Source organism: Cydia amplana, chromosome 24 (assembly GCF_948474715.1).
Source record: "Cydia amplana chromosome 24, ilCydAmpl1.1, whole genome shotgun sequence".
NCBI lineage: Eukaryota > Metazoa > Arthropoda > Insecta > Lepidoptera > Tortricidae > Cydia > Cydia amplana.
The window spans coordinates 3,076,034-3,096,603 of NC_086092.1; the positions used below are offsets into that span (position 1 = coordinate 3,076,034).

General features: G+C 38.6%; 1 protein-coding gene across 11 annotated transcripts in view; it reads left to right on the top strand.

Moving 5' to 3' along the window:
• LOC134659129 (phosphatidylinositol 4-phosphate 5-kinase type-1 alpha) overlaps positions 1-20,570 on the top strand; it is a 91,281-nt gene that overhangs the window by 44,274 nt on the left and 26,437 nt on the right. For 6 of the 11 annotated variants that reach the window (XM_063514741.1, XM_063514742.1, XM_063514748.1 and 3 more), the window contains 7 exons: positions 5,726-5,881; positions 8,244-8,386; positions 9,033-9,074; positions 11,769-11,861; positions 12,682-12,814; positions 13,829-13,916; positions 18,761-18,823. In XM_063514741.1, the coding sequence (XP_063370811.1) occupies positions 5,726-5,881; positions 8,244-8,386; positions 9,033-9,074; positions 11,769-11,861; positions 12,682-12,814; positions 13,829-13,916; positions 18,761-18,823 (718 nt within the window). The remainder of the gene's footprint in view (positions 1-5,725; positions 5,882-8,243; positions 8,387-9,032; positions 9,075-11,768; positions 11,862-12,681; positions 12,815-13,828; positions 13,917-18,760; positions 18,824-20,570) is intronic. The other 5 variants (XM_063514744.1, XM_063514751.1, XM_063514747.1 and 2 more) reach the window with 3 other exon arrangements.

A 20,570-nucleotide genomic window follows, 5' to 3' on the forward strand; every position in this document is an offset into this window, starting at 1 on the left:
AACTGTGATCAACTCTGGCTAACGTGAGACTCGAACCCACATCTTTGGATTACCGATTAACCGATCCAATGCTTAACTAATTTTGCTAGCTAACCATCCGTCATTTACCGCGAATTTAACCATTGCAAGCATGGTTAAAAGTCTTTAAAAGGCATAAAAGGGGCTTAATTTTGAGATATTAAGCGTTTCCACGTCCAAATGTCCAGCCGTTGGCTTCGCACGGAAGGGCGTCGGAATCCGGTCTCAATTAAACTTGGCCACTGTTTAAATTTCAAGCTTTGCTCTCTCGCAGCTCAATCTTTGGCCTTGCATCGCTCGCATGGAATTAAGCCGCTATCTGAACCTGCAAGTTTTTGGCCCTGTTTGGAGCTCAACTTTCGGCCTGTTTTAAAACGCTTGAGCATTGGTCCTTATCCGATCTTAGCTCCATTGCAGCTCGGCCTTTGGCGTCGCACGAATGCGCCCGCAGGAAAGCTCCAGATCTTTAACACTATGGCTTCAGTCTTTATCGGCCTGCGCCCTCGCTCTGCTCTCTTACAGCTCGGCCTTGCACAGAAGCGCGCCGCAATCGGCGCTCCAGGCGTTCGGCCGTCAGCCAAGCTTACACTTGGCGTTCGATTCTTAGCTGTATGCTTACCTGCAGCTCATCCTCTGGCCTCGCATTGGGAGGCGTCGAAATCAAGTCTTCGGTGTTACATGGAGCTCGGCGTTGGGCCTCACTTTTTGACATAAATCGGTTTTGTTGAATCGATATTGGTTAATGACGGAGCTCGATTTTCTTTGGACTGTCGACAAGACGTTTCCCTGATACAGTCATTTCACAATTTTTAACTTAGCTCAAAAGATAAGGGCCTCGCTAAGATCTTACGGCCAGAGCCTCACCAAGATTAAGACCGCCTCTGATGCCGCGCGATACCGCTTATCCACAGTTTATACGATATCATTTTTTTTCGTACCATTATTCAATAAATAATCATTGAAAATAAAAAATGCATTTATTTCATAACTTTCCTACAGCAAAAACATGTTTTTTCGGTAAAATTTTGGTTTGAATTCTTTTTTCATTCATCGAAGGTATTTCAAGGCCACGCCGCCGATTCGCCGCCGCCGCCGACCAATTTTGACCGGCGCGCCGCCGCCGGCTAACTGCCTATCGGCGCTCATATCTAGGTATAAACATTATTGGAGAAGACTTGGAGGAAGTGTCATAGGGATCTACATTCGATGCGTGGAAAACAAGTTCTTTTGTCTAATTATAATCCATCGGCAAGCACGCGAGCGCATAAAACGAAAATCATTTTTTTTTCACTCCCTAAAATTCCCTTAACCTAATAACAGTAAAACAAAAAATAAAATATAGAGGGTTACCAACCAGCCAAAGAATTATAAGTAGATATATGCACTTATCCCAACGCACCTCACGTTCTACTCTGCACGGGGTTCATTGCCGCTCCTACCGCCGTAAGTAACTATCAACACCTACATTATCAAGGCTACGATCGAAGATAATCGCTTCAGCACTGAAATAATACCGGTGGAATACCGGTATAATATTTTTTATTTTAATTGTATTAATTTAATAGTGAAACAAAAGGCGAATATACCACATAAAAGTAAATCGGTAAAGATATTAGGGGTACATTAGCCAACACTGTTTCCATATATTTTCAAATTTTATTTTGTCCGCCTTAATTAAATTTTGCACCCTGCCGGAACTTTATTTATTTAAATTCTCATTTAATTGATTTTGAGCCTTATGAAAAGTCGTATAGAGTAGTAAATAAAATTTTACATCTGACTTAATGACATCTGGTTTTATTCGGTTTAACTTTAGAAAACGCGTATCTCGACAAAGCCATAATGTAGAAAATTGTCAACAACCAAATGAATTATTAGAATTTAAATACGTCACGTGTGACATGAACAGACAAGGAAAGCAAGATTAAATGTATTGTTTCTCTTTCTTCTTTCAATGGAACGCTTTTCCTAAAAGGAGGCCACTAAACTCAAAACGCTATCTTAAAAAAAACTTGATGGGTCAGTGACCTGTCCCAGTAAAGTGAGGTAGTATGCGTGAAGTGCGCTTGTGTGTGAAATGGGGTAAATTGACAGAATCTGAAAATTTACCCACCTCTACCGTCACCTTAAATGAAACATTATTGTTTTTTAAAGAAACAACTGCAAGATTTTTGAAGTGAAAACTTCTTTAGCGGCGCTAGGCACTTTATGAGGTGGGGAAAAAATGATAAACTCGAGACAGCGTAAGGCGATCATGTGACCGTAAGGTTTAGATGGCATTTAAATCAATAAAGAAAAACTCAATGACATTACATGAAAAAGGTTATAATCTTGTACGGGCTGAAATACGAGGATCTCACAGTATTATAACTATATATCACTCAAATATAATTCAATAAAGCTACATCTTGATGAAATCGCTAATAAAAGTGAACTCTAGTACTGGTGAATAAAACTCAAAATATCATGACCAAATAAATAAATTATTATAATTAATAAATTTGATTTTCGAATTTTAAACAAGCTCACTGACCAGCAATTTCGGAACCAAAAGTTTTCAATAGAAAGGAGGATGGGTCAATTATACATAGTGCTGCAGACATTTTGGACTAGTCATTGAGTTTTCACTTCTGTCGGCACTCCCGGAATGCAACACGTTGTTTTTTTTTAAATTCGCTTAATCGCGCCCGGGAATCGAACCTACTTTTTCCACACTATTAAAGAACACAAATGCTTTTCTTCTGGTAACTTAAATGTTCTATCTATCTTGGTGATATGTCAATGCAATCAAATAATCTGAAAAAATAATAATAACCCAATTTATGAATTCCGTTCCTTCAGAAAAATGCGAAATGTACGTACAATTTTTAGGGATATCGTACTTTTCCCAGAGACAAATTTAGTTGGCTAAGACACATTTTCACTGATTTGGGGTCTGTACTAAAAATCTAACATAATATGATAAGGACTTAATCGTTTTAAGCTCAAGAGTGAGTTTTCCTAAAGCTTTTTCTAAAAATTATGTCTTTATTAACGTTAGGAGTGCACTGCAGCATGTCAAATGTATGCCAAAATGTCAAGGGAGAGAACAATAAATTAAGTTTAAATTCCACTTCCACTCATCAGCAAAGTGATATAAGTATATCAGCAGTTTAAAGTTATTTTAGATTACAAAATTAGCGCATCAAAAAAATCAAAGTGCATAGAAAAAAAGTCTCCTGAGTCATAATAAAATTGATGTCTCTTGGGTCACCAGAAAAGTCACCAGGGAGAACGATGACCCAAATCACATTTAAAAGAAAATGTAAATTTTGTGTACTACCTACGAACATTTTTCAAAAAACTATGTTTTTATAACATATTAGACCCAGGATAGATCTAATACCTCTTTTCGTACCCCGGATAAAATGGTCGGCGACTAAAAAAGTAACTGAAACGTTACGTTATTAGGTTCACGATGCCGCGTTGTACCCTTGCCTTCGTTGCGATATGTTTGGTAAGTCAGGAGACTTAAAAAATGAGCCATGATTTTGGGACATATTAACAAATATTTTTTTGAATATATATTAATTTTAGCGGACTGTAATAATTTACCAGTTAAATTAGATGTAAATACCTTTTTAGTTAATCGTTAATATGATATATTAGTAGCAGTAAAACACTTTATTGTACAAAAAGACATATAAAACATGAAAAAACACACATCCTTCGTATATGGTAGAATATATTTTTCACACTTATAAGTAAAAACCAAAACCGATACGCGATTGGGATACGCTCTTTTTGTATGGGATAAAAAAAAATTCTCCTGGGTCACCAAGAAAAATCGACATATTAAAATAATTCAGTTCGTTTTTAAGTTCTAGTCAGATTGACTTTTTGGTTATTTGAGATAAATTACAATAACGCTTAGATTTGAAAAACATGATTTTCTATTTTGTTGCGATCGACCCGGGTAATAAAAATACGGCGAATTTGAACTTTTGTTTGTTGTCGTTGTAAAATGTATTAAAAAATAATGTAGGCACCCCTGACAATTGAAATTCAAAATTATCCAGAAAAAGCGGCCAAGTGCGAGTCGGACTCGCCCATGAAGGGTTCCGTATTTAGGGGATTTATGACGTATTAAAAAAAAAACTACTTACTAGATCTTGTTCAAACCAATTTTCGGTGGAAGTTTGCATGGTAATGTACATCATATATTTTTTTTAGTTTTATCATTCTCTTATTTTAGAAGTTACAGGGGGGGGGGACACACACATTTTACCACTTTGGAAGTGTCTCTCGCGCAAACTATTCAGTTTAGAAAAAAATTATGTTAGAAACCTCAATATCATTTTTGAAGACCTATCCATAGATACCCCACACGTATGGGTTTGATGAAAAAAAAATTTTTGAGTTTCAGTTGTTCTAAGTATGGGAAACCCCCAAAAAAAAATTTTTTTTTTCTATTTTTGTGTGAAAATATAATGCGGTTCACAGAATACATCTACTTACCAAGTTTCAACAGTATAGTTCTTATAGTTTCGGAAAAAAGTGACTGTGACATACGGACGGACAGACGGACAGACAGACAGACAGACATGACGAATCTATAAGGGTTCCGTTTTTTGCCATTTGGCTACGGAACCCTAAAAATGAGTGTTTCAAAAAGGCACCCTGTATTCCTTACATACCTAAATAATCTCTTATTCAATAAAACATATAATTACTAAACACTGTGATTTATTTCAAATAAATGCAAATCGATCGGATAAAAGATATTAATACCTACCTATACAACAATGAATACGAGTACAGTCAGCTGCAATAATATGTTACACACCGAAGGCCGTTTTGCGGTAGATCATGTTAGATCTTATTTGTAGAGCCATAAGAGCGTGTCACATATTTTTGCGGCCGTCGAAGAGTAACATATTATTGCAGGTGACTGTACCTATGAAAAATTCGAGGGTTAATAAAAAGCATTTCAACCAAAGCATTTATAATAATAACGACCATGGACGCCTGCAACCCCAGGGTTATTGTAACCCCATAACAATAAGGTTGAAATTTGCATTTAGTGACCGCAAAGTCAGGTGAGCGTAATCAAGTAAATCTGTTTTCGTCATATTTTATCAAAAATAATCTCTTTTCTGTTCTTGTGCTATTTTCTTATTATCAATACTCTTAACTTATATGCTATATACGCTGCTGCTTCTATGATGTTAACATCTTCCAAAACAACAATAAATATGCAGGTTTATGAATTAATTATTTTATTGTTTGCTATTATGAACAAGTAACAACGCCATCTGTTTCAATTTTTTCCGAATTTAAGTTTCTGGCCGACCGCAGCGACCACGTATAATGGTAGTTAACTTCTGTAACGTTAGATGGTGCTAAAAGGTCACACAAACTTCACGTGCGGCGCGAAGCGTTTCCATGTGTGCGTGTTAGCGGGGAGGGAAGAACTAGCGGGCGTGGTTTACGAAGCGCCAGACGCGGCTGCAGTAGGCCCTTAAACAAATGCGCACGTATAGGAGCGGCCTTAGTGCACGCTGCTCACGTCACGCGTGAGCCCACAGCCACGCTGCACGCCCCGCCGAACGCTCCGCTTCGAGCGTCCACTCAGGCCTTACACCAATTCTTTTGTCGATGTCTGTAACTTTCGTGCGTCCTGTCCATCTATCTATCCTTAAAACTAATCTTATTCTTTTTCCCACAGGCCAGTAAATCGGAACGACAGAAAGGCTCCCGCGCCACTTACAAGGATCTGGACTTCATGGAACACCACACCGAGGGCATTTTCCTAGAGGCAGAGACATATAACGCGCTTATAAAGACTATGCAGAGGGATTGCAGAGTGCTGGAGAGTTTTAAGGTAAATATTATCAGTAACTAATACGATAGAAGGGCTTATGCTACATACAAGGATCTGGACTTCATGGAACACCACGCCGAGGGTATTTTCCTAGAGCCAGAGACATATAACGCGCTTAAAAAGACTATGCAGAGAGATTGCAGAGTGCTGGAGAGTTTTAAGGTAAATATTATTAGTAACTAATACGATAGAAGGGCTTATGCCACATACAAGGATCTGGACTTCATGGAACACCACGCCGAGGGTATTTTCCTAGAGGCAGAGACATATAACGCGCTTAAAAAGACTATGCAGAGAGATTGCAGAGTGCTGGAGAGTTTTAAGGTAAATATTATTAGTAACTAATACGATAGAAGGGCTTATGCTACATACAAGGATCTGGACTTCATGGAACACCACACCGAGGGAATTTTCCTCGAGGCAGAGACATATAACGCGCTTAAAAAGACTATGCAGAGGGATTGCAGAGTGCTGGAGAGTTTCAAGGTAAATATTATCAGTAACTAATACGATAGAAGGGCTTATGCTACATACAAGGATCTGGACTTCATGGAACACCACACTGAGGGCATTTTCCTAGAGGCAGAGACATACACCGCGCTTATAAAGACTATGCAGAGGGATTGCAGAGTGCTGGAGAGTTTCAAGGTAAATATTATCAGTAACTAATACGATAGAAGGGCTTATGCCACATACAAGGATCTGGACTTCATGGAACACCACGCCGAGGGTATTTTCCTAGAGGCAGATACATATAACGCGCTTATAAAGACTATGCAGAGGGATTGCAGAGTGCTGGAGAGTTTTAAGGTAAATAGAACCAGTAACTAATACGATAGAAGGGCTTATGCTACATACAAGGATCTGGACTTCATGGAACACCACACCGAGGGAATTTTCCTCGAGGCAGAGACATATAATGCGCTTAAAAAGACTATGCAGAGAGATTGCAGAGTGCTGGAGAGTTTTAAGGTAAATATTATCAGTAACTAATACGATAGAAGGGCTTATGCCACATACAAGGATCTGGACTTCATGGAACACCACGCCGAGGGTATTTTCCTAGAGGCAGAGACATATAACGCGCTTAAAAAGACTATGCAGAGAGATTGCAGAGTGCTGGAGAGTTTTAAGGTAAATATTATTAGTAACTAATACGATAGAAGGCTTATGTTACATACAAGGATCTGGACTTCACGGAACACCACACTGAGGGCATTTTCCTAGAGGCAGAGACATACAACGCGCTTATAAAGACTATGCAGAGGGATTGCAGGGTGCTGGAGAGTTTCAAGGTAAATATTATCAGTAACAAATACGATAGAAGGGCTTATGCTACATATAAGGATCTGGACTTCATGGAACACCACACCGAGGGCATTTTCCTAGAGGCAGAGACATATAACGCGCTTATAAAAACTTTGCAGAGGGAGCAGTCGCCTTGTGTCACCGCCTCAATTTCGGGCAGGCTGAAAATCAGCGCTGAAACCACGCAGTAAAAGACGGGGCTTCCAACACATTAGCTGAGACCATGGTATAATAATATACTCCGCCTGGTACTCTCTTCCGAGATTCGCGAATGACCTAACTGTCACTTGCCTACGTCATCATGCTGTTTACAGGTTCTCAAACTTTAAAATGTGGGAGAATTTTAACCAACGGTGAAAATTCTTTTAACGGCATTAATTTTAAGTTATTCATGTAGAAACATAGTAAAATAAAACAAATCTATACTGCACTTTTCACTCCTACTCTTACAGTTCCGAATAGAGCAGCCAACCATTTTCGTAACACTGCGACTGCTGACACTGAGCGAGAAGGAAATAACAATTAACACGCGTTCGACAAGGATGACGGTCAGGGACAAAATGGCGGATTGTCAAATGTGACAGCGCTATCCTGTGTTGCCAGTAGTGTAAATAGAATTACCCGAACGTCTGAAATTTCTTTCGTGAATCGGAAGATATTGATAACGAATAATTAAAAATGAGGTATTATTGTAAAATTTAAGATAAAATACATATAAATGAAAATTATAAAATTATAAAGAAATATTTTAACTTATTAACCATAGATATAATGTACCCATGTAACATGTTATGTTGAAATAAAGTGGCAATGTTATTGTGACGTAGGCAAGTGACACTCTGGGAAGAGAAGACCATGTTTTATTAGACCATGGCTGAGACTGTCCAATTGTCATGTAATGTCTAGGTTATACTGTCTAGTTAAACTACTCTGAAGTCTAAAGTCTACTCTATATACTGTTTAGGTTAAGTATAGCTTAAGTGTGTAAAAATAATTGTAATCAAAAATCCTTGTTGTGGCAATAAATGCTTTATCTATCTATCATTATTTACAGATCATGGACTATTCTCTCCTAGTCGGCATCCACAACCTGGACGAGGCGCAACGAGAGAAAACCGAGGCCCGGACCCGGACGGAATCCGGACAGAGCGACGGAGAGGAGGACGGGAACAAGAAGACCGGACTGAATCGGACGAGGTGAGCTGGCGGCCGAGTGAGGCGAGGGCTTTAACTATTGCGATTAGTAATTCCAAAGAGTTATTTATTTTAAAAACGTAACGTAACATGTAAGAAAATTTCGTGCTTTGAATGTAGCTGGGGCCCGTTTCTCAAAAGTCCCTTTATAGCAAAAGCTGTCAAAAAGTGACATCTGCTTGTATTACAAGTTACAAGCTTTTGAGAAACGGGCCCCAGATGAAGATGGCACTGTGTGACTCCTTACATGTTGCGGTAACTTATAAAATTTGATGTTTGATAATTATATTACATATAATATTTATTATTTTCTACAATTAATAACTAAATGAAAATCTGAAGCTTTGTCGATAGGAAATTTTATAAAATGCACATTATCATATATGTAAAATACCAAAGTTAAAGTGTATTTCTATTCATATGCGCCTGTATGCGCATTTGAGGATTTGCCTCATTATTCTATCATCAATTGATAATTTTATAACGTATTTTACTTGCACATTATATCCACTTTATGTATTATATTACATATTTTAAAATATATCTAAAGGAACCACGTAAAATCTATCCTATTATGTAATTATATAATATATAATTTATGACACGATTCTCTAGGGTGGCGGCATTATTCTGTATATAATCATTTCAGATGTGAGAACGAGGACTTCAAGGCACAAGTGAAAAGGACACAGTACGGAACATTTGTATAAATAATTAATGTCATAACACGCATAATGTTTACTATCTTTAGCAACTAACTTTTGTCGACATCGATAGATTAAAATAATAAGCCAAAAAAAATACAAGTCGGAAGCAACAGGGCACACAAAACTACCTACTTTAGACATATTACAAATTCAGGATACCTAGGCGCTGAGAAATTTCTAAGAAATAGACTTTACAGTACATCTGGTGCTACGTTACGAAACAATAGATACCCGGGACCCGTTTCTCAAAAGCTTGTAACTTGTAATACAAGTGGAAGTCCCTTTCTAACAAAAGCTCTCAAAAAGGGACTTCCACTTGTATTACAAGTTACAAGCTTTTGATAAACAGGGCACAGGTGCTATAAAAACCACATTACGTAACTACGTCGAAAATTTACAGTGCCATAATTATGTACTAGTACTGTAATTATGTTAGTTGTACAATACACGTGCGAATAGGTAATTCGTATCGTTCGTATGTCATCTTACGTATTTTATTTCTAAAGGAAAGCAGATAATGCGTTTAAGATAAAATACAGTTATAAAATTTATGGTGTTTTTTTTTTGCTGAGGAGGAAGTAACGTAATCTTTATTATGTACAAACAAACCTTAATATTAATTTATGATGTATGTTTTAACTACATATCTATTTATGTTTTTCTTTGTTTCGTTTAATTAATTCCGTGCGTCATCTTATTTCATTCATTGTCTAATACCTTTAAACGAGCAATTCTTTTTTTTTTATAGGTACTTATATATCGGGGATCTTGGTAACGGCTCTAACGATTTCGATCGATCTAGCTAGGTCTTAACTCTGGAAAAACGCGCATTTTTGAGTTTTTATATGTTTTCCGAGCAAAGCGGTCTCCCAGATATTCGTATGTAAAACTAGTAACTACATATACTACACATACATACAGTATAGACCCACAATACACACGTAATCTATCAATGTCGACAGTACTAAAGCGTATTAACATGGCCTTGAAAATGTGTTCGTCTGATCCTAACATGCAACTGTATATAGGACAAATATTGCAAATATAACAGTGTCATAGCCCATAAAAAACGGTCGCAAAATATATGTACCGGTACCCGTTTCTCAAAAGCTTGTAACTTGTAATACAAGCGGATGTCACTTTTTGACAGCTTTTGTTAGAAAGGGACTTCCGCTTGTATTGCAAGTTACAAGCTTTTGAGAAACGGGCCCCGGGTCTCTATCGTTTCCCAAAAAGTTTTAAGTCCCCGTTTGCCCGCATTTTCTTTAGCCATAATTTATTTGGTTCAGAAACGCGTCACATTTCAGGATTGCCATAAAACAAACCTAACCTATATATAGGATAACCTCACGAAAATCCTGAAAAGTTAACGGTTTCAGTTTTAGGACTAATGATAATATGACAAACAATACATTATGACTTAAAAATTTATGGGAAATAATCTCCATCTCTATTTCCCGAATATCAGTATGAGTGCAGTCAGCAGAAGAAATAGATAAACCCGTATTCCATCTGTCCAATATGTTTGTCCAATCTCATGCCGTCTCACTCTCCCTCTCAAGCAAAATGTGAGACAAAACACACATTGGACAAAGAAATTGGGCAGGTGGAATACCGCCCTAAGCGGAATGTGTTTGACTTAAGGCTTCGTCACACAGGCGCGTTTTCCGGGCGGGGTGTGAGCGGGGCGCGCCGCTTATAAACTTATAAAACGCTCACGTCGCGCTTACGCCCCGCCCGGAAAACGCGCCTGTGTGACGAAGCCTTTAAGGATTTTATATCACTTTGCGATTATTTTCTATGGACTGTGACATTAGAAATTATGAAAATTATAATTACAAATTGCATGTATAATATAATACCAGGTAGCAAAAATGTTGATGCATGACCCTGGATCGTATCTAGAGTCTAAACCTATCTTACTTCCATACCATATGATCCAAAAATAATTATAAAAGTAAAAAAAAAAAACTAGCTGAAACGTCTGCGAATGCTGCTATTATCCTGAGGCAGTGAGTTCAAGTCTCACCCAAGACAGTAATTGTTCCACTTTTAAATTTATTCTAAGTTAAAAAAATATCAGCATGTCCTTCCTTACCTAAAAAAAACAACTGATTCTCTCTAACATCTATACCATAATTTAAAGCAACACACTTAATTGTAATATTTGTAGTTAGGTAGGTAATATCTATTAGATTTCTATATCTTACCTCCTTTCTTAGATACAAAAAGTATGTAAAATTACTATGATGTAGATAGTTTGTTATGTGGTTGATAGTGAATATGTCCTAGATTATTAGTAGGTAATATAATTGTACAGTCGTCATCAGATATATCGGAGCGGTCAACGAGCTCACAAATATCTGAACACGCCTCTATTGTCAAGGCGTTAGAGTGCGTGTTCAGATATTGTGAACACCTCGGCCGCTTCGATATATATGATGGCGACTGTACTACATTTATTCACTACATTACATCAAAATGAAGGAATGAATTGTAGATAACATGAAATAATCAACGTGTACATAGTTTGTTTTTGAATGAACCAACCAACCCAAGGAATAACCTATTACAAAAATCCGCACACCGCCATCTATCCTTATGATGGAACTATTCTGTACACATTGTACTCGCACGGCGCCATCTATCCACAACTTACGTAACCATTTTGTACGCAGATCGATAAACAGACAGCGGCTCGTGGCGCACTCTACAGCCATGGAGAGCATACAGGCGGAGAGCGAACCGATCGACGAAGAGGATGATGTGCCGTAAGTAATCTTTAAAGCTTCGGTTTCCTAGGAAAGCGGTGCCGGGCGCAAAAAGACGGCCGTGTTTACGGTGACGACACTGACGACATGTGGAAAGTACCACGGCGTCATAACACACCGTCAGCCACCAAGGTCAAACGAAACGTATCCAGGAGAGAAAATGGACGACCTGGGCCATGTTGCATAACAAACTACAACTAATATTACAAGCGGAACTCCTTTTTTGATTAGTGAAATAAGAAAAGGAGTTCCGCTTGTAATATTAGTTGTAGTTTGTTATGCAACATGGCCCTGGATTTAGCTTTAATAACTTACTTGGAGGATGAAATATCATCAGAAGAGGAAAATAATCGTAGTACGGAAGATCATTTGTTCAAATCTCGTAGTAGAAGGTGCATTTGAGATTTTAGTACAAATGGCTTTACCGCTATCAAATAAAACGTTTACGAAACCGTCATGCAAATGGCGGCACCGCTTTTTGACGTTACGGTGTCAATCACCGCCCTCTAGGAAACCGCGCCATTTGGTTTACATAGACAACGTTCTAGTGACGTCATTCACCGCTGTATTACGGTATCGCTTTCCTAGGAAACCAGAGCTTAAGAGGAAATGTGACGGCTGTTTCTCCATACAAACGTAGTCCCAACACAAACATTTTCCTCTCTCCAAAATATAAAATCGGCTGTTGTTTAGAAAACATTGCCTCGTGATTACCCGTCTGTACCCGTCTGTTTCTAAGTAGAGTAGAAAGAGACAGATAGTCCATTTTGAATACATATTAGGCCATTGTACCGACTCTATTTTTTTTTTTAATTTTCAGCCCGGGCGGCATTCCAGCGCGGAACGCGCGCGGCGAGCGACTACTACTCTTCCTGGGCATCATCGATATTCTGCAGTCGTACCGGCTTCGTAAGAAACTGGAACACACGTGGAAAAGCATGATACACGACGGGGTGAGTGCGACAGAGACGGCTATACGTTCCTTACTGTATCGATAAGCTGGTTTAATGGTGGGCACATTGAGTTTGGGCTCGTTAGAATTGTCATGATGAATAGTAAATTTTAGTCTTCAGATTTTATACAATATAGCATGCGTCAAAAGCTCGTAATATAAACGGATTTTTTGACGTAAATTGAAAAAAAAAAGCAGTCGGTTCAGTAAGTAAATAGTTTAAAACAGCAGCCACTTTTTCGAATGTGATGTTGGTCCTGTTTCCTATAAATAAATAAAATAAATATTATAGAATATTCTTACACAGATTGACTAAGTCCCACAGTAAGCTCAAGAAGGCTTGTGTTGTGGGTACTCAGACAACAATATAATTAATATATAAATACATAGAAAATACCCAAGACTCAGGAACAAATATCTGTGCTCATCACACAAATAAATGCCCTTACCGGGATTCGAACCCAGGACCGCAACTCCACAGCAGGGTCACTAGGCCACTAGGCCAGACGTCGTCAGTCGTCCTATAGTAATGAGAAGGAATCGATAAAATTGACAGATTCATTATTCCATCATCTGCTTGTTACATTAGAGTCGGATCTAGCTAACTCTGTCTGACAAAGTGTGTTAATGTCATAATGAGTCTCAAAATTCTATCAAAGTATGACGTTTATAATGACACTCCAGACTTTGATCTGTTCAAGTCGGTTTAATGTTAGCTTATACGGACTCTACTCATATCTTTGTACCTTACATGGCGACCGTGTCAATGCCATCAATACATATTATAAAACAAAGTCCCCTGCCGCGTCTGTCTGTCTGTATGTTCGTGATAAACTCAAAAACTACTGCACGGATTTTCATGCGGTTTTCACCCTATTAATAGAGTGATTCTTGAGAAAGGGTTTGGTGTATAATTCGTAAAGGTTTTGTGTAAATTCGTTGCACTACCCGTGCGAAGCCGGGGCGGGTCGCTAGTAAACTATAATGGTATAAGAAATTCCTTTTTTTTTTCTAGGACACCGTGTCAGTCCACAGACCCAACTTCTACGCTCAAAGGTTTTTGGATTTCATGGCTAAGACAGTTTTCAAGAAAATACCTTCGTGTAAGTGTTACTTTGAGATAAAAGTTTTATATCATTTATCTTATTTGATAAGTTTGAGGAAAAACACACTTAAATTAATAAATACAAAATAGTTATTTTCGATACAAGTGCGAAAAAGAGGAAATTCGAAACGAGTGGCGATAAATTAAAATACGACCGAGGGGAGTGCTTTTAATCGACACGAGTCGCGAATTACTTATTCTCACGTGTATCGTACAACGTTTTACAGTACATATGGCCCTTTAAAATTTGACATTCGCACGAAAAGTGCTATTTTACGCACTAGTGCGGGAAAATAGGACCATATGTACTGTAAAGATATTTAAGTGTGTATTCGTCAGTAAGTTACCATTTATACCTATCCTCCTAAGGCCCAAGGTCCTACCTATAGTACCTATTCGGTTCGATGTAATTTAAACCATGTACAATTGGAACAGAGTCGCTTTTGCTTTGTTTCGTTCAGTTTTCAAACAACGCAAAATCAACTCTATTTCCTACAGTTTAGGTTCAAATTTCAGTGGCAAATTTTGGATGTTTCGTTTGTATGGGACCTTAGGAGGCTATATATTATAAGTGAGATATGTTAGTGTAAGGCCTGAGTGGAGGCTCGCTCGGCGAGGCGTGCAGCGTGGCTGTGGGCTCACGCGTGATGTGAGCAGCGTGCACTAAGGCCGCTCCTATACGTGCGCATTTGTTTAACATGCACACCGCACGCCCCGCCCCGCCGCACGCCCAACAAGAGCGTCCACTCAGGCCTTACACTTAGGTGGTAAAATAAGAGAATAGGTACAAATGTAGGGCATAATAGTTTTCCGTCGTATTTTCTCGGAAAAGTTCGCATTTGTCATGCTACTTCAGTCAACCTCAGTACTTTTTGTACCGAGACTGACTGAAATAGCAAGACACGTTCGTGCGTTTCCGTAAAAATACGAAGGAAAATAATTATGCACCACATCTGTATACCTAAGTCTATCGATATTTCCTTTCTTTCTTCTATTCACTAGGAATCATTTAGGGCTCAAAGCGGTGTTGATTCCGTCTTGGGTGAAATTTACCAAAATAAAATAATATGTAACCATAATGTAGGGTAATTCGCCAGTAACTGACCACCGGCCAATAAATGGCCACCCTAAACTAAAAATTAATTCTATTCACCTATAAACAAAATATTAGTATAAGGGTTCAATAACTGGCCAGCCTTCTATAACTAGCCGCCTTATACTAAAATGTATTCTGTTTATAGGTGAATAGAATTCATTTTTAGTTTAGGGTGGCCGGTTACTAACAGGTGGCCAGTTACTGGCGAATTGCCCTATATCTTTATAACGGTCTCAAAGACATGGTTTTAATTTGAATGTCTAGGGCACGTATTTGCTACTTCTATCTAATTAAGCGATAGATATTAGTTACTACATAACGCTTTGAATGGAAGCGCTGGTGGCCTAGCGGTAAGAGCGTGCGACTTTCAATCCGGAGGTCGCGGGTTCGAACCCCGGCTCGTACCAATGAGTTTTTCGGAACTTATGTACGAAATATCATTTGATATTTACCAGTCGCTTTTCGGTGAAGGAAAACATCGTGAGGAAACCGGACTAATCCCAATACGGGCCTAGTTTATCCTCTGGGTTGGAAGGTCAGATGGCAGTCGCTTTCGTAAAAACTAGTGCCCACCCCAATTCCTGGGATTAGTTGCCAAGCGGACCCCAGGCCCCCATGAGCCGTGGCAAAATGCCGGGACAACGCGAGGAAGATGAGTTAGATATTGGTTACTACATAACGCTTTGAATGCATTTATCGTGCGTGGTGCGCACCACGTGTGAACCTTGTCGGAATGCACTAAGGTTGATATTGGGTTGAAGCCGCGCGCGTTAGATGACGTCTTTGGCGGTCAAAGAGACGAGCCATATGCAAGGACAAGACTATGACTATTTCATAGAACTCGCCATTGTAAACCTTATTGTATCGGGTTAAGGTTCATTTCAAATCGTGCCCATCTGGGGCCCGTTTCTCAAAAGCTTGTAACTTGTAATACAAGCGGATGTCACTTTTTGACAGCTTTTGTTGGAAAGGGACATCCACTTGTATTACAAGTTACAAGCTTTTGAGAAACGGGCCCCTGATGCCGCCTTTGGTTTTCTATCATGTATTTTTTACCCAAAAACTGTAATTCATATGAAGAGATTTGGTAAATTTCACTCAAGCTAAATTTAGCTAAAATATCCTAAGTAAAATACTATTTAGTGGAATAATCCTTACTGTTGTAGTAATAAGTATTACATTCCTTTTAATGTCAAGCTAATCATATGTGTTTAATCCTATTTGAAGGTAACGTGAGTAACTTATTATGTGTGTGTATGTAATTTTGAGACTGAAAAAAAAACTTTATATCGCTCTGGCTAGTACAGTCAGCAGCGGAAATTGCTAAGCGGGCGAGGTGTTCATAATTACCTTGACGCGCTCTTATTATCTTAACAATAAAGTCGCGTCAAGATTATTTTGAACACCTCGCCCGCTTAGCAACTATTGCTGCTGACTGTACTCATGTAATGACTGATATTTTGCCGGAATAAGACTATAAATAAATTGTTTAAGTCACAAAATTACAGAAATTAACTGTGATAACACTTTTTTTTTATTACAATTAATGTAACTTATTAATATTAAATATCTAATATTAAAGTAAAGACGCTAAGCACGAAGAATGTGGTACATTGACCCGAAAGACCCGCGTGCTGCTATATCTATCGCACGCGCGTAATCATATTGCTGTCCCACCGATTGCTGTGCGCGAGCGGGACACTAACATAATTATGCGTTTGATAGAGATAGAAACAAGCGGGTCAATGAACGAAGTTCTTCGTGCTCTTCGTCTTTGCTTTACTCTGTATAACTGACAGTGTCAGTTATTTTTAGCGTGATTCAGACAGACATTACAAGTAATTTTTCTCAAACATGCAATGAAATGTCGTCGCTCCGGGCGTTATATCAGGCTTCGAAGTATCACGTTTAGGGCGGAGCAACTCCAGAGAACTGTAAAGGAGTTTCATACGAAATTGAAGGCCTAGGCCGGGAAGTAATTTTGTTTTAATTCTAATGTAAACATGGGGTCTGTGTCCATGAACAGGCTAAACAGCCGAATTATATTTTTTTTAATATTTTTAGTGAATGTATGGTTATCGGACCAAAATATCCGTGTTAACGCCTGTTATACACGAACGTACTGATATTAAGAATACTTACGAATCTGTATGATTCAATGTGTTAATGAATAAATTTAAAATCTTGTCTATACGTAAGTCACCAGAGACCATAGACAATATTTAAAATCCTCTGCATTTATTTTATTTATTGAAATTAAGATTCTTATTATCAGGTTGTGTATAATGGCCCTAATAGGGTCTATTCGAACACTACACACGCGAAATACGGACGACTTACGTAAAAAAAAGTCATTATGGCAGGATTGGAAGGAAAATTAAAAAACTTTTGTCGTGTAGCTATTTTTGGTTGATATTTATAATTTGTTTTTTTGAGTGGTGAATTTTTTTATTTCATTGCATATGTTTGAGAAAAGCACTATACATGCCTAGCCGTGAAAAGGTCTTGCCGACTTCGTATCACTATCCGGCCTCCCTACGGTCGGCCGTCTATACCTACTCACCCGGCAAGCCCTTCTTTCCCGGCGTCTGCAGTAATGTACTATTACTTGCTGTTTGTAAAAAAAGTGTTGTCAAATGTACAGGACTGTGTCTAAGACTTGTGGTTATAGGGTAAAGCAGGGGTCTCCAAAATTTTTGCCTAATAAGAAGCTGATTTGTCTAGTAGGAAAGTAGCCAATTAACCAAATAATGAAGAGTTAAAAAATAAGTGGAACTTTAACCACAGGGCGGACACGCCATACATCAAAAATGATTTGCTTTTATATGTGTGCGCGGCACGTCTGTACACGCGTCATTGTGTATCTGACGGACTTCTGGCATGCTCTCAGTAGAGCGACTTACGCACACATTCATGTCGCGGCCAGTCGCGGGGCGAGGTAATCCGAGTCGGGGCGGGGCGGTGCGTGTCCGTTCTGTATGATAATACTATTACTTATTCTGTGCTTTACCCGACTACAGTCAGACAAGGTCCTTTAATACTGTAACAAATGCTAACGATAAAGCGAGGACGGTTAGCGCAAGGAATATTGTACGTTGGCCCTCTTATTCCTATCTCTATTGCTGTCTCCCTCATGATGCCGGTGGTCAATGACATTCCGCTCCGTAGCGAATGAAACGCAACTGTCACTGTCGCACGGGGTTCGAACTTATCCAGATAGTTATACTCTTTGATAATTATCCAATAAATATCGGATAATTATGCCAGGTATATGGATGGTGCTATATTTATTTTCTTTGATAGTAAAAAATAATTGGGGTGTTGTTTGCTATTTTTTATCAGTTTAATAGGTTATTATCAAATCGATAATTACCAAGCATAAAAATCACGATAATTATCAAGATAACTATCATTGATAATTATCCTTTCGAACCCTGTTGTCGCGTCTCACTAGTGTGGAAGAGTGATAGAAATGACTACGATACGCTACGGAGCGTTAACGATTGGCACGTTGGCTACGCGCCCTGAACAGAATTGCGCGTGCGATAGAGATAGGATCAGGGTGCCTAGCCACAATGCCAATCGTTTGCGCCGTAGTGAACGATACGCTAATCTCTGTCGCACTAATATGGATAGAGATTACCGTTTCGCTTGCTACGGCGCAAACGATTGGCATCTTGGCTAGGCCCTTAGTGGGTCAATGTACGAAGTTCGTCGCGCTAAGGGTCCTTTCTTTACAATCTTAGTGGACCTGCCCGAGATCAAAGGGAACCACCGCAAGTTCAGGACTCTGGTCACGAGCTACATAGGTACTGTAGGGTGTTTGTCTGTGTGCCTGTCCGTCCGGGGCGGGTGTTGGTGGTTAAAACATATTTAAAAAAACTGGGGTATAAAACATCCTCGTGATTCTGGGTCGAAATAACCCAAAAGTTGTTAGGTTTTAAATTTTAAACGCTACTTACACTTTTTTCTGAAACCCTCTATTTATGGGCATCCAGAAAGATATCTTGTATGATTAAAAAAATAGAACTTGACTGCGTAAAATGTCTTGATATTAGGAACTTGTTTTGAAAAAACAGTAATTTCGGTATCGTCTTGGGTCGTCCCATTCGTTTTTCGTCAAGTTCTTAAATTAGTCCTATTCTACTTTCGTCACCCATTGTACATTCGTCACAATCGTCGGCGGCTTTCAATGTAGAATACGTGACGAAAGCAGAACAGGACTAATTTAAGAACTTGACGAAAAACGAATGGGACGACCCAAGACGATACCGTAATTTCGAGGATTATGCGGTAAAACCCTACAAGTCGTGCAAATGGGTTTATGACATTAGAACTATATGTGACGAGCGTAGACTTTTTTAAAGTGATTAATTACCTATCTAGTTTGACTTATCGGGTTTGACCGCCCATTCCTCGTAGTTGTAAATTATTTTTTTCATATGCGGTTAATAACACGAACCTGCGTAGAAACATATTGCAAATTATGAGGTTTTCTGCCCTAAATAACGATTTTTGTCGAGATTTGTGAAGAATGTTTGTAGTGTATGCTATTTAAAGTATTTAAACCTCATTGCTGACATGGTGGAAGTGTTACTGTTTTCATGATATGTTTCATTTTGTTGTAGTTCAAAGTTGTTTTTTGTATCTTAACAGTAAAAATGACTCGGGGATATAACCGAAACAATAAGTTTTGGAGCTACAGTTTGTGAAAAATTGATAGAATTCGCATGTATACTGAACTTTAGCGCCAGATAGTAGAAAACAGGAGGCATGTTTAATTGTTTACATATTGCATCCTTGTAGTAAAAGTCCTGTTACATTCTAGCTGATTTTGGAATCATGTTAAAACGGCAATGCTACTTTTGAAGTAAAAATATAATAGAGTTTGACCAAGATAAGTCTGTAACGATTTTGATAGCATATCACGCAGTGCAAGTGTTATTTATACGTCATAATTTCAAAGAAGTTTGACGTTTAAAATAACACTTGCACTGCATGAACTGGGGTTTCTCAAAAGCTTGTAACTTGTGATACAAGTGGAAGTCCCTTTTTAACAAAAGCTGTCAAAAAGTGACATCCGCTCGTATTACAAGTTACAAGCTTTTGAGAAACGGGATTTTGAACCTGTACGGTTTTAGCTAGGTAGCTGTTAGAATAATAGGTTTAAATTAGATTAAGTAAACGTGCCACCAACACCCAAACCGAAAGTTTCAGTAGGCATTCCGCTGGTGGTGTTTTTTATTTAACAAATTAAATATTTTACGTTCTTTCAGTTACGCATTCGAGGCATGTCTTAGTAAACACTTTAATTTTGTACAATTGGCTTTTTTTATTTCCAAAAACGCATTTCTGCATGACTTTATCTAGTCATGCACGTCCCCGGTGTCCCCTTTAGTAATTTTACGTGGAAATTTCGAAAAATAATATGTGTTTTTCCCTTTTTTTCCACACAATTGTCCGTCTTCGGAATGTGCGCGTCTATGGAGGTTTGAGTAAGTCTGGTCGTTAGGTCTTCCAGCATGTCCCGTTTTGGTCGAGTCTCCCCTTTCTCGT